This window comes from Ursus arctos, unplaced genomic scaffold (genome assembly GCF_023065955.2).
Source record: "Ursus arctos isolate Adak ecotype North America unplaced genomic scaffold, UrsArc2.0 scaffold_9, whole genome shotgun sequence".
In the NCBI taxonomy this organism is placed as follows: domain Eukaryota; kingdom Metazoa; phylum Chordata; class Mammalia; order Carnivora; family Ursidae; genus Ursus; species Ursus arctos.
The window spans coordinates 77,476,437-77,491,340 of NW_026623111.1; the positions used below are offsets into that span (position 1 = coordinate 77,476,437).

Below are 14,904 nucleotides of genomic sequence, written 5' to 3' on the forward strand. Positions count from 1 at the left end.
AAGAAGACATAACAATTCTTAATGTGTACATGATTAACAACAAAGCAGCAAAACTGATAGGGCTGCAAATAGAAATAAATGAATCCACTATCACAGTTGAAGACTTCAACATCCCTTTCTCAGAAATGGGCAGACTAGCAGGCATAAAATCAGTAAAGACATAGTTGGAATCAATAACACCATCAATCAACTAGATATAACTGATTTATTTATAGCAACGAAAGCACATATGAAAATCTAAGTTTCCACTTTAGGAAAATAAAAAAGAAGACCAAATTAAACTGAAAGTAGGCAAAAGAAAAGAAGTAAGTAGAATTAGAGCAGAAATCAGTAAAATTGAATATGAGAAATGAATAGAGCAAATCAATGAAACTAAAAGCTGGGTCTTTGAAAAGATCTATCAAATTTATAAGTCTCTAGCCAGGTAAACTAAGAAAAAAAGAGAGGACACAATTACTAATATCAGAAATGAAGGAGGGGACATCACTACAGATCCCATAAACATTAAAAGAATAATAAAGGAGTACTATGAACTCTATGCCCATACATTTGATAAGCCAGCTAAATTGGACCAATTGCTTAAAAGAATCAATCTTCCCAAATTCACACGAGAAAAAACAGATGATCCAAATAGGCCTATATCAATTTTAAAAATTGAATCAGTAATTAATAACCTTCCAAAAAACAAAAGTACCAAGCCCAGGTGGGTTCACCAGTAAATTTTACCAAACATTTAAGGAACACATTATATCAATTCGCTACAAACTCTTTCAGAGGATAGAAGCAGAGGGAATACTCCCTAACTCATTCTATGAAGCCAGCATAACCCTAATACAAAAACAAAAACATTACAAGAATAGAAAACTACAGCATGGAGCACTGGGTGTTACATGCAAATAATGTCATGGAACACCACATCAAAAACTAAGGATGTACTGTATGGTGACTAACATAACATAATAAAAGATTATTATTAAAAAAAAAGAAAACTACAGACTACTATCTCTCATGGTTCTAAATTAACAGTTCTTATGCTGCTTGAGATTTGTAATTGTAATTTTATAAAATCAATTCTATTGCATTATTCTGTTATTGTGTCTTTTCATTTCTAGAAACAATATTTCTCATTGCTGATTGATATACAGGGGAAGATCAAGGAAACCAAATGCAGAGAAAATTCTTATTGAAATAGTTACTGATTTTTCAGCTGAGAATCATTTATCCTTATTCTAAATGATCCATTTTAAAATTTTTATTCTATAATCTTAAAGATTTTTTATTTACTTGAATATAGTTAATATACAATGTGATATTAGTTTCAGATGTACATATAGTGATTCAATTTCTCTATACATTATTCTATGCTCTCCACAAGTAGCAACCATCTGTCACGATACATTACAATATCATTCACTATACTCCCCATGCTGTCCCTTTCATTCTCCTAATTTATTCATTCCATAACTGTAAGCCTTTATATCCCACTCTCCTTCATCCATTTTTCCCAATCCCCATACTCCTTTCCTCTGGTAACCATCAGTTTGTTCTATGTATTTATAGGTCTGATTCTGCTTTTTGCTTGTTTATCTATTCATAAGTTCTATTTTTAGATTTCACATGAGTAAAATCATATGGTATTTATCTTTCTCTGATTTAATCCACTTAGCATAATACCCTCTGAGGCCATCCATGTTATTTCAAATGGCAAGATCTCATCCTTTTTTATAGCTGTGTATATTCCATTGTTCAAGTTTTCATGTTTAAATATAATAATATACTGAAGGAGAAAAAAAAAATCTATAGCTTTATTTGCCTACAAGTTCCAAAAGAGTAAACTGAAACATAGCTATAAAAAAGGAATGAAATCTTGGGTTTTATATTAATAAATATATACCATCCAGAAGAAGGAAGATGAAAATCCTACTATGTACTAATCAGACTACACCAAGAATATTATGCTTGGTTCTAGTATCATATTAAAAAGAGAGAAAGAGAAAGAGAAAGAGAAAGAGAAAGAGAAAGAGAAAGAGAAAGAGAAAGAGAAAGAGGGAGACTCACAAACTGAAGAAGATCCCTACATCACTTCAAAGGAAAATAAATTATCATGAATTTAAATAATGAGAATAATGTCAAAAATACTTGAAACAGTTACCTTTACTAGAAAAAGACTGAAAAGGAGACTGAAAAGAAGTCACAGGAAAAGAGAGAAAAAGTAGGCATCAGGCAGGCAAATTCAGATCAGTTTAAGAAGGAAATTGTAAGAAACAGAGTTGTCCACTACTGAAACAATAAACCTAGGACTAGTGAGTTCTTTATCACTAGAGGTGTTCAAGCGGAGATGGCATTCACTGATAGAGATTTAAAGCATAGTTCCTTCAATAATGTTCACTGAGTAACAACTAGCTACCAGGCACAGTAGATCTAAGAGTACTCTAACCCTGTAATCATAAGAGTCAATGATCTTAAAATATAGACAGTAGATGAAATAGCTACATTTCAACTTACCTTTTTTTCCTCCTGCAATATTATTACTTCATAAAATCGTGGGAGATTTAAGCAATAATTTTGTTGTTTATCTTTCTTGATGTTAATATTTTCATAATGAGGTTTCTTTTTCCTTTAGAAAAGTCAGAAAAATTGAGCTCTCAGTTTCAAATATATAATTGTTTATACAAGCAAAGAGAATATTTTACGCCAACATTGCTTAAAAAGTATGCAATAATAAGAACATCTGGGTATGTTAGGCCAATATATTCTAAATTTTGTAAAATGTATTCATCTATGTTGGTTGTTTGTGCATTTTCCAATTCAGAGCATTTTAATAAACCTACACTGACCAAAAAAAAAAAAAAAAAAATAGGATGTGGGATTTATATTAAGAGTTTAAATAAAAAGCTAATCAAAAAAGCTTCCTGTGTATTCTATTTAACATAAAACATCTTTAAAATTTCAAATCCCTTGTATTTCAACTACTTATATCACAAAACAAAAAAAAGGGGGGCATAAAGTTCTTTGAAAATAAAAGAGATGCTTATTTTCACTGATATTTACACAATCGCAAGAAAGAATAAGAAACTAAAAGTGATTAACAGCCCAAGCTTTAGAGTCAGACAGCCTGATATAAATCCTAGCACTGTTACCTACTAGCTATGTGACCTTCCATAAATCACCTTACTTCTCTAAACTTCAGAGTACATTCTTCACCTGATTGGAAATAGTAACAACCAATTCTTAAGATTGTAATGATTAAAGTAGTAGGTGAAGTATTTAATGCTATACATGGCCCATAAGTACAAAATAACTGAGCTATAATTAGTACAAGATTTTTTTTAAAGATTTATTTATTTATTTGTTTGTTTGTTTATTTATTTATTTTAGAGAGACAGAGAGAGAACACAAGCAGGAGGGCAGAGGGAGAGGGAGAGAGAATCTCAAGGAAATTCTGCGCTGAGCACAGAGCCTGATGTGCGGCTCAGTCTCACGACCCTGGGATCACGACCCACTCCAAAACCAAGAGTCGGACACTTAACCAACTATGCCACCCAGGCGCTCCTACAAGAATTATTTTTAAATAGGTTCTACTGACTATACTATTTTTCCATTTCTTAAACAGAATTTCAAAAAAACCCCTCATATTAAACATTTCCAATGAACTATATTGAACATAAGCATTTTTAAAAACAGATTATAGAAAAACATAAAAACAAATGCTTAAGTTATATAATCACAAATATTTTCTTTGACATTGCTATGATTTAAATACGCATTTAACATGCCAGTTCACTGGTGAATGATGACTTTTTTATTTTTTTCACACAAAATCAACAAATGAACTTGTTTTCAAAACCTCAAATAGTTTTGTGGATAACAAATTTATATTTGGGAAATCAGAAGGGTCACATATCATTTAGGTCTGTGTCTTTCCCAAAAAGAGACCTCGAAGCTTATCTTTCCATTCACAATGACCAAATATCTCCACTTTTATACTGTATCAAATATACCAGAATAATTCTGACTCGATCAGTAAAGCACAAGGTAATAAATAAATAAATAAATAAATAAATAAATAAATAAAACAAAATGTCAACTACCAGACAGAACTAAGATAATTTCAAATAAAAGGTACGGTGAAGGTAGCAGAATCAAAGAGCAGACAAATTATGGAAATGGTGACATAATGAAGCAGTCTGGAATGCAATCTATATGGCTACATTCCCAAGCAAAAGTGAAAATGCAAATAGAAGAAACACAGGAAATAAAAAACCTCAAAGAGAAAGTAACATTTAAAACTGAGGATTTAGAACAGGAGTGGGACAAGGCTGAAGAAACAAAAGAGACTGTTACGAAAAAGCTGCCAAGCAAAATCAGAGCACCAAGGTTAGAGAGTCCCGGTTACGCCTGCGGTATTTAGTCAGAAGTGTAGTGGGATAGAAGGAAAGCAATCATCAGAGAACTACATACCTTAAAAAAAGGTTACTTTTGCCTTATGTTAATTAAACTTCAATAAAACTGATGAACAGGTAGGCAGGCAAGCAGGCAGACAGACAGAAAGACAGACAGATAAGCAAACCAGCCAAACTGAAAGAACAGAGGATAAATTTAGAATACTGAATAACAAAAACATATGTCAAGGCGATGAACAGACTTAATTAGAACATTTCGTAGACTTTTGTTTGGAAGAATGGCAAAGATATTAAGTTAGACCCCATTAAGCTAAAGATATAAATTAAAGTTCTAGTGTACTACTAAAAGAATAAAAATACAAGGTGTACCTCCCATATTAGGAGAGTGAAAAAAATGAAAAAGAAAAGAGAATAGGGTATAAATTCCCAAAAATAAGAACCATGTTTTATTCCTTTTATTCTCAGTTACTATGTGTAGTACTAGCACACGGGAAGAATTCAAACAATGTTTGTTCAGTAAATGAACATCAGCAAGCGAGTCTAAGAAAGAGTCGCAGCTTCTGCCACCACATATAGATGTGTTTGAATCTGTCTAGGAAACTAATTAGATAGCTAATCACTGTGGGACTTCTTGTAAGAAAACTCATTCTATGAGAGAAAAAGAATCAGGTGGATAAGCTGGATCTTGTTTAAAAATTTTAATGATGAAAACAGGTGATAGAGTCTGAAAACAACATGGTATTTGTTACTCAATTTTGTCTTCCATAGACCCATGTCTAAGGCCTTACTGTAGAAGTAGGAGAAAATAAAGACAGAAAGAGTTATTTTACCAGAAATGTATTTCCTAGTTAAACTTCATAAATATAACCTCCAAGCTGATGCCATGGCTCTGACCCCACACTGAGAATTGCTTCTAAATCTATCATTTAGGCAGAAGAATGGACACCAGAGCCAGGCACAAATAAATATATTAGAATACTTTCTAGTCAAGAACTACATTAAAGGTATACTTTTTTTTTTAACTTACTGGACTATATCATACTGTCCAGGACCAGGCCCTGACTTTATAGGTAACTCAAGTCTTCCCAAAGAGTTGCCAAAACGTATCCCCTTGTATTTCAAAGTTGCTTTGGAAAAATCCTTTAAAAAAAAAAAAAAAAGTGAAGATGAGACATAGTTTAAATAAATCATGAAACAGTGTTTAACTTCATTTAAGTCCAAATCTAAAGCAAGGACAGCCTTAGTCAAGGGGGTTTCTCTAACAATTGCTTAAGTCTTCTTTCAACCTAAATTAATACTGCTGTGCCCCATCCCACTCCTGAGTCAGCCAGGATTCCTGGAGAAGTATCTCTAGTTTTAGCATACCCTCAACCAATATGAACAGCTTTGCTCTTAACAGTACACTCAGCAATCTAACACCTTAAAGGGCAATAAAGATGAGCTCCTCATCATTTAAAAAAGGGAGGGTAAGGCAGAACTGTATGATTTAGGGAATAGAAAGTCTGTTAAAAATGATCTTAAATAGAAATTAATTTCTAGAAATCAAATTCAAATTCAAATATCACCAACAGATATTAGATCATTTCTAATTACCTAGTATTTAAAACAACAACAAATTCAGGTAAAGTTTTCAAATAGCAACAAATATACAACAAACAAATTACACACTACCCCCAGTTCATTCTATTAATGCTTGAGGTCCAGATTAGTCCTTTAATGCCAAAGAAATTATTTATCACGTAAGAAATCAACAATCATGTTTCCTTTGCATCCACTATAATAAATGTCAAAATTAAGCATGACCCTGAAAAGTTCACTTAGGAAAGTTAAAGGAAATTAATAAAATAATAAAATGTAACATAAGAACAGTAACTTCTCTTACAGAAATTCTCTTCTGTTGACCTAATAGATTCTAAATTGAGCAATCATTTAAGAATTTCTTTAAAAATCATTGTTTAACTGATGGTAAAGGCAACTCAGGTCTACTTACCTTATTTTTTAATTCATAGTTATAATTAGTTATTTTAAAATACACTTAGATTAATAATCCAATATATATATATATATATATATATATATATATATATATATATATAAAATAAAATCCCCATAACAAACTTGTAGCTTAACTGCATAAAACAGTGTCACTTGTCCCAGGTGAGTATTACTCTTCTAGAACAGTGGAACCAACCTCTCTCGATTATCATTATAAATAATGATTAATGAAATAGCAATATTAGTGATATAAAGTATAATTCCAGTTCAAAATGGTGACTCGAACCCATATCTGCCCAACTCCTACCAAAATTTCAAAAAAATTCTATAAAATAGACACAAGTTACCAGTACTAGAAACTAAGAAGCTATCAGTCACATTCCAAAACTTCAATTTCTGGAAAATATAGCACAGTAGAGACTACAACCAGAAAAAGAACTCACCTCATGTTAAAAGAACCTCCTCTGAAGCCCATTGATGACCCCAGTGGGACAGGAACTAGAGATGAGAATAGAGAGCAATTCTCAAAACTACTAATATCCTTGGAGATTTGTGCCAGGACCATTATATGAAGTGATGAAAGACAATGTTAACACCCACTCTATTCTTGGCATGCACGGTTGGAAATAAACTGGAAGCTCTGCCATTGGGCCCTCATGAGGAAAACTCTGTTTAGAGAGGTACCAACCCAGAATGTTTTGGGATGCCACAACAAAATCCAAAAAGAATCTGGTACAGCACTGAAATTTCCTACTATGTGAAAATGCCTTTTACTTCCTAGAACTTACCATTAACAACTAGCCCTCAGATGTTACAGAATACAGCACAAATAAAACTAAACTTTCCCTTCTACATCACTTGATCTTAAAGAATTAAATAGGGGCCAACAAACTCTCTGACAGAACTTTGATGTGTCCATGAAGTGAAATGGGACCTTTGTTGATTCTTTTTTATAGATGCAATCTCACAGATAAATTGAACTGCAGTTTCTCTACAGGTTTCCCCTGCTTTGATTTCCCTTGTTTATTCCTTGCTTGGGGTGGTAGAGGATGTTGGAGCTGAGGGTAGAGAAACAGGGAGTTATTAGTTATGTCCAAGTAAGATTCAGACATGTTTCAAAATGTCTAGTGAATAGGGCAAATCAACCAGAAGGTGAGTGTGAAAACTAATCCTATGGGAAGCAGCTAATCATAATGACCCTCATCCAGTAAGAAAATCTTACTGTCCAAAAAGTAGCAATGCTAAATATTGAATATTTTCTGTGGACTGAATTTGTCCCCTAACAGTCCCCACTGGATTTATGCCTGTGTCCTGCAGGATACAAAGAAGCTATGATAAAAATCTAAAAGACTTCTTTCATTAAACACTGGTAAAACTCAGTGCTACTTTTAGACCCCTATAATACTATATAAGACAAAGAGAAAAAGACATTAGTCCCCCAACTTCACCCCAGCTCATCATGCAGCTTTAGCTGTGATAAAGTACACTGGTAGAAATACCCAGCAGAGAGCACCATCTGGTAAGAGACTGAGGTGCCTGGTGGAACAGCAGCTGTCTCAGTGGAAATAGACTTGTTCAGGAGCATGGTCAAGACAGCCCCTGAGGACTCCCAGAAACACCTGGGAAGAAGTGTGCAGAAGGCTAGAAGACCTCTACTTCAATAAGAGGAGACAACACACTTACATTTGAGTTATTAACAGAATTGTGACACTCTTTAATACTCACAATCCAATGAAGCCTGGAAACTTGTTATATAAATAAAAAGGATTAATCCTTATTTCCACTAGGATTATTTCCAGCACTATAAGTGGTCTCGATGTACTTAGATTATTAATATGTAGATCCCTTCTAATGAATTATAACGCAAAGAGCACAGAGATATTTTCCTATCTTCACTATAGATGTTCAGCTTTAACACGCTTATGAAGCTATAACACTATAAAGCACTATATCAAAGTAAAATGATATCATTATGATATTATTATCATAAGTAGGTTGTCTAGTTGATACATGATTCTCAAGCCCAGATCTTTGTCAGTACTACAAGGAACAGAACTATGAATAAAAAATTGAAAGAGCTATCTCACCAGTCTCTACGGCACACAGAGTATACACTGCTTCGGCACTCCTGAGTATAACACAAAAGGAAATAAGGCAGTCAGATCACCCAAAGGCTTTGGATCTGGGGTGCAAAGACAAATGTAACACCTAGCAGGACAGTATAGAAAAATGGGACAGCCTGACATGTCCAACAGAGCTACAGATGGTAGCAGATGAATACTGGAAGAAACCACGGCATCCACTAGAGTAGCTGAAAAGCAGCTTGTTCCTTTGGGTCAGCGGCAACTCCAGCGGCTGCTGCGCCCTACAGAGCTTTAGGAAAAGAAAGAATGCCAAGCCACACAACACTTCCTTTTGCTAAAGTAAGTGTTCTAGATCATCTTTCAAATGGAATTACCTAATATAGCCATGAATTTCAAAGTACATATATAGTTGAGTGGACAGAAAGAGCAAAATTTCTTCATTCGTGTTATACTTTATTTTTAGTTAAAATTAAGTGAAATTTCATAGTTGTGCAGATTTTAGGCAAAATAGGAAGTGAAGCATGCAAATGTAGAACTCTGTTCTAATACATTAGAACGTGTTAGATATGTTAGATATTTTATATATTTCAGGCAGGAGCATATCTACTATGCTTATACTATGGCCTATAGATTTTTTTAAAAAAAAATCAGTATTTTAAGACAGCATTTTATAAAGCATCTCTTACATCATATTTTTATAGCCTAAAAAATACATGTTAAAGTTTTACATTGATTTTTTTAACACAGCATTTTAAGACCTTGAGCAGAATTAGGTCTAGGAAACTTTCTTCAGGTTAATTTACACTGTTGTGATTTTGTGGCTCAACTGTTTAACAATTCTTAACGTAATCCAGTAGAAGGAAAGATCATGCATAAATATACATACACACAATTCAAGACATTAGCAAAATCCTTTTCCTGTATATACACTAAAATTAATTTCACCTAAGCCATATGAATTGACAACTACTTATTTCACTAACCTCTGACTGCAGAGGTTACTCAGGTAAATGTTCAATCTGAAATTTAATTTAAAAGCCTCTTAAAAATGCAAGACAGGAAATGAAAAATAAATTGATGCACTCTTAACTCTAAATCATACATTCTTTATGTCAAGAAGTGTTGACAATACCAATGTCAAGGTCATTGTCAACTTGGAAAATCATTAGCAAATAAAATATGACTTAATTGAGGCAAACTCAGCATGGAGCTGCATTATTTTAAGTGAATGTGGTAATATAACTTGAAGAAGAATTACTAACTGCCACTCCCATTGACAACAAAATGTATGAAGAAGGGGCTATGCAACTTTTCCACCATGTCTTTTCCATAATTAAGTATGGAAACAGAATTTGTGAAGAATTAAAAGTCCCAAAGTGCATCAATTCAAACACTAATGGGCTGTTCTCTACCGTGGCAGCATACAGGTAGTTCCCAGCATGTTATCATTAGCAAATGTCAGTGTCATAATTCCAACACAAACTTTGCTTGTGAAATCCACCTCTGAAAAGTAGGCTTCTAATGGTTACTTGGGCTCTTCTTAAGAGAAAGAGTGCACATGAGAGAAACACTAAATTTTTTAATTCAAATGTTATACAAAGTAACTTATATAGAGAATTTTTCCTTACAGATTAAGTACAGCTAGAACCATCATTTGTTGGCTAGAGTCTTACACAACTCTTAATTTCAGAGCTTCTTTTCTATTTAAAACTATGTAAAAATCTCTCCAGCATATGTTATTCTTCAGTTCAGGGAAGAACCACAACTATTACATATCTCTTAGATTATTTTCTTAATCTTCTATTAATATTCATATCTAGAAACTGAACCCACATGTAAGATTATCTCAAAAAGCAACTAAAGAGATACATAGAATTATCAGAAATTGCATAAGATCTAAGTGAACATTACTACAGTAACAATTTCATAGTAGTCTATAGGAATTTGTGGGGTTTTTTCTGAAGGAAAAATAAAATAAATTTTATATGCCAAAGTAATGTTTATTCATATGTGAAAAAGGTTTTGTACATCTAGGTAAGCTTGGAGACATGGTTTTGGCCCTTGAATAGATGCTATATTATTCCCAAAACAAAGAAATAGTATATATGAAAAGTATAATTTTAAAGAATAACCATTTTGAGATTTAAGGTAAGAGTAATCAGAGATTTGTTTAAGCTAAGGCCAAAGATCTAAGACTATTGTGAAGAAGAGCTTAAATAACCTGGCCAAGGACAAATAACTATTGGAGTGAAGCCAAGAAACAAACCCAGGTGGTATACTCCATTCAACTACATCTCCTAACTTTTCTTTACCTTGGACAGAGTATACTGATATTAGACTATAGGACTTCCATTAATTTCACTGCAATTTTTATATAATTTATCTCTACTGTTCTTCTAAGCATCTTCCTCAAATACCTAAGATACTGGTACTGTCTGTTGAAGAAGACTAATTATTTTGAGATTAACAGGATGACGGGATAGTCAAGGCCTGGAAAACCAGGTATGGCATAGAAAGAGAGAGCAAAACACTCATGGGACAAGAGACCCATAGTCAGAAAGAAATGGGAATTCTCTGAGAATAGGAGACACATCTATAACTTACAATGCCCTTCCTCTCTATTTCCAGAGATAACCTGGTTCTTCCTACGTTTTATACCATGAAGCAGTTCATCGGGTCTTAAAACAACTATACTTGAACAGAAAATGTACCATTTCTACTGTGTTCCACAATCAACAGAAATCAAAAGAGGAGTTATAAGCTAAAAATAAAATAATAGTGGCTTATGTATTTACCATTACTATTGTTCTTTAATTCTTTATATAGATTTGGGTTACTATCTAATGACATTTCATTTCAGCCTGAAGGACTGCCTCTAGTATTTCTTTTAGAGGAAGTACTAGAGATAAATTCTATCAGTTTCTGTTCACCTGGGAATATCTTAATTTCACCTTCATTTCCGAAAAACAGAATTCTTGATTGGCAGTCTTTTTTTTTTTTCTTTTCCAGCACTTCAAAAATATCATCCCATTGCCTTCTGGCCTCCATGGTTTCTGGTAAGTCAACTGTTAATCTTATTGTGGAATTCCTTGTCACTTCTCCTGCTCTTTTAACATCTCTGTCTTTGGTTTTCAACAGTTTGACTGTAACGTATCTAGGTATGCATCTCTTTACATTTATCCTGCTTGGAATTCATGGAGCTCCTTGTATGTATAAATCAATGTTTTTCAACAAATTTGGGGTGTTTTAGCCATTATTTCTTCAAACATTCTGACTCTTTGTTTTTCTTCTCTCTTTCTGGGACTTCCATTATGCATATGTTGGTATGCTTGATGGTGTCCCACAAGTCTCTGAAGCTATGTTTATTTTTCTTCATTCTTTTTTCTTTCTTCAGACTACATAGTATCAACTGATTTGTCCTCACGTTTCCTAATTCTTTCTTCTGCCAGTTCAAATCCATTACTGAATCCCTCTAGTAAATTTTCAAGACCATAACCGTACTTTTCAATTCCAGAATTTCTATTAGATTTCTTTCTATAATTTCTAACTTTTTATTGATACATTCTATTTGGTGAGACACTGTTCTTATATTTTCCTTTAGTCCTTTAGACATAGCTTCCTTTACTTCTTTGAATATATTTAAAATAGCTGATTTATCAACTTTGTCTGATAAGTCCAACATACTGGCTTCCTCAAGAACAGTTTCTATTGATTGCTTTTCTTACCTGTGGGCCTTATTTTTCTGTTCTTTGCATTTCTCACACTTTTTTGTTGAAAATTGCACATTTTAGATAATATAATGTGGCAACTCTGAAAATCAGAATCTCCCCCCGCCCCATCTATGGGTTTGTTGTTGATTGTTTGGTTAGTGATTTTCCTAGACTATCTCTAGATTCTGTATTCTTCGTCATATGTGTCTACTGAAGTCTCAGCCTGGTTAGCTGAATGGTCAGGTAATGGTTGGACAAATGTTGGACAAGGCATTTCCTTAAATGCCTTGAACTAATAAGTCTCCAACCTTTGCAGAGGTGCTCTGTGCATGTGTTAGGGCACACCTTCAGTGCTCGAGTAGGCAGCTTATAAGTCTACCTTAGCTACACTTCCAGTGTAGAACCTCAAGATCACCTATCGGTAAGAGCTCTGTAGTTTGTCAAGTCTGTTTTTTGCAGGGATGGGTTAGCAATGACATTCCTTTCGGTGTTTTACAGGACTAAGCAAGTAAGTAAACATATTGAGAAATGGAATAATAAGTATCTCATGGAAAAGGAAAGACTAGAACAAACCTGTGGTACTGGATTGGAATTTCTTAAGAATCAGATATTCTCTTTTATAACCACAACTTAATTATCAAAATCAGGTATCAGCATAAACTCCAAGTTTTTAATAGATAGATAGATAAGAAATAAGTATGGATTTTTAATTCTGTCCATTGACTGCCTGAAGCAATGGCACCCCAGCAGCAATGCATGTATATAGTATACTGATCTTGCTTTAAAATACCATTCCCCACTAAATGGAAGTAGAGCTCCTTAAAAAAATGTCTGATTCCAAGGCTGGGTCAGGGGAAAAAAAAAAAAAATGGTGAAACTGGAACATCTTACTGTGCCAGACAGTAAAGAAATGCTCAAAGAATGATGAGGACCTGTCAAAAAGACACAAGAAGCAGCTTAAAGGATCAAATCTGAGGTAATTTAAACCTCAGAATAAATGAGTAATAAATTATAAATTTTTGCATAAAAGAAGAATTCATGAATCCATGCTGATATAAATGGGAAGAAAGATAAAGAAAGCTCTTCTTTAAAGTGCCAACAAATAAATGTCAAAGGAAAGATGGAGTCATAAAACCACCACTTGATATACATCACAGTAAATTGAATCAGGCATCATGAAAGAATATTAAACTAGTGAGTTTGATGAAAAAGATATCTACTTATTCTTAAAGTAACTCCCACAAACTATTTATAAAATTTTTAAAAACCGTAATTTTACAGTAGATAAAACTGGAAGACACCACCTCAAGTTAACATCACCAATCATGAGATAAGGAGATATCCTGTGCCTCTTTATGTGATGCACTGAGAAGTATTCCTGCCAAAATATACAAACCTACTCTAATTGTGATAAAATATACACAAACCCAAAATTAAGAAATACTCTACAAAGTAACTAGGCTATACTCTTCAAAAAGTCAAGGTTACAAAAGACAAAGAAAGACTAAAGAACTGTTCCAAAGTAAAGGAATCTTTCTTTTTTAAGATTTTATTTATTGATTTGACAGAGACAGAGAGAAAGAGAGACCACAAGCAGGGGGAGAGGCAGGCACCCAGTTGAGCAGGGAGCCCGACATGGTCCCAATACCAGGACCTTAGGATTATGACTTGAGCCAAAGGCAGACGCTTAACCGACTGAGCCACCCAGGCGCCCCCACAGTGGCTGCACCAGTTTGCCTTCATGGGTATCTGTTATTATGTTTGTACTATTCTATATATAATTATATAAATTACAGGAAATATATATTTTTTCAAACTTTTAACAATTCGAAGGATCTAAGACCCCAAAATGCACCAGTACAGCCACAAACCAAATGGTTTCTAAAGCTATTTGGGCCTAAGTCCAAAGATAGAGATACGTACAAACAAAAACTTACAGAGTTCTGAGAGTGAAGGTGAAGCCAAATATGAGAATACCTATTCTTTGCCCAAGGTTTGTCTCTCTTCAGCCTCTCCTTAAATCTATGCTTAATTTTGGCCAATTTCCTCATGGGGGTTACTTCTTCCAAATCTCATAAAAGTATAAAAATATAAGTTGAAAGCACTATGTATTTCAGTCTTGTAATTAAGTAAAACCAGATATATCCATATTCATGGATAATTCATACATTTCAATTGGCTAAATGAAATCTGGGCTCAGTTTTAGCCAGGTTTGAACTTGAAAACCTGCATGAGATGGATATACTATAATATGCTTGCTATTTTAACTACAGATAAGCTCCTTACCTTTTTTAATAAACATTTGTGAAATAACGCTTACACTATCAGATTCAAATTCCTTTATTGAAAAAAATGCTCTTTTCCCTTCCAAATTCAGGAAAAGAATATCTATGTATTCCATAGGATTATACATTGTAGCAGAGACTTCTAGTAAGTGAAACCTGTTTCCTTTTCTTCCTAAATGTAGTTAGACTGTATTTCCCAGCCTCCTTAGCCCTTAAGTGTGTCTACATAATTGAGCTTTAACACCCAGATATGGTCAAAAATCCTCCCACTAGCAATCCTCCATCCTCTTCCCACTTTGCCAACTGGATAGAGGTGAACCAAAGCCTTTTGATGATGACGGGAACATCCATGGAATAAGCCTGTGTCACTGTAGCTCTACATAGAGGAAAATCTCTTATCAACAAGGAATACCACATGAACGAAGAC

The 14,904-nt window shown here is 33.8% G+C and overlaps 1 protein-coding gene across 1 annotated transcript in view; it reads right to left on the minus strand.

Annotated features, from left to right (window-relative positions):
• STPG2 (sperm tail PG-rich repeat containing 2) overlaps positions 1-14,904 on the minus strand; it is a 295,285-nt gene that overhangs the window by 258,828 nt on the left and 21,553 nt on the right. The window contains exons 4-5 of the mRNA XM_048211740.1: positions 5,431-5,543; positions 2,506-2,617 (exon numbers count right to left, since the gene is read on the minus strand). Of these exons, the coding sequence (XP_048067697.1) occupies positions 2,506-2,617; positions 5,431-5,543 (225 nt within the window). The remainder of the gene's footprint in view (positions 1-2,505; positions 2,618-5,430; positions 5,544-14,904) is intronic.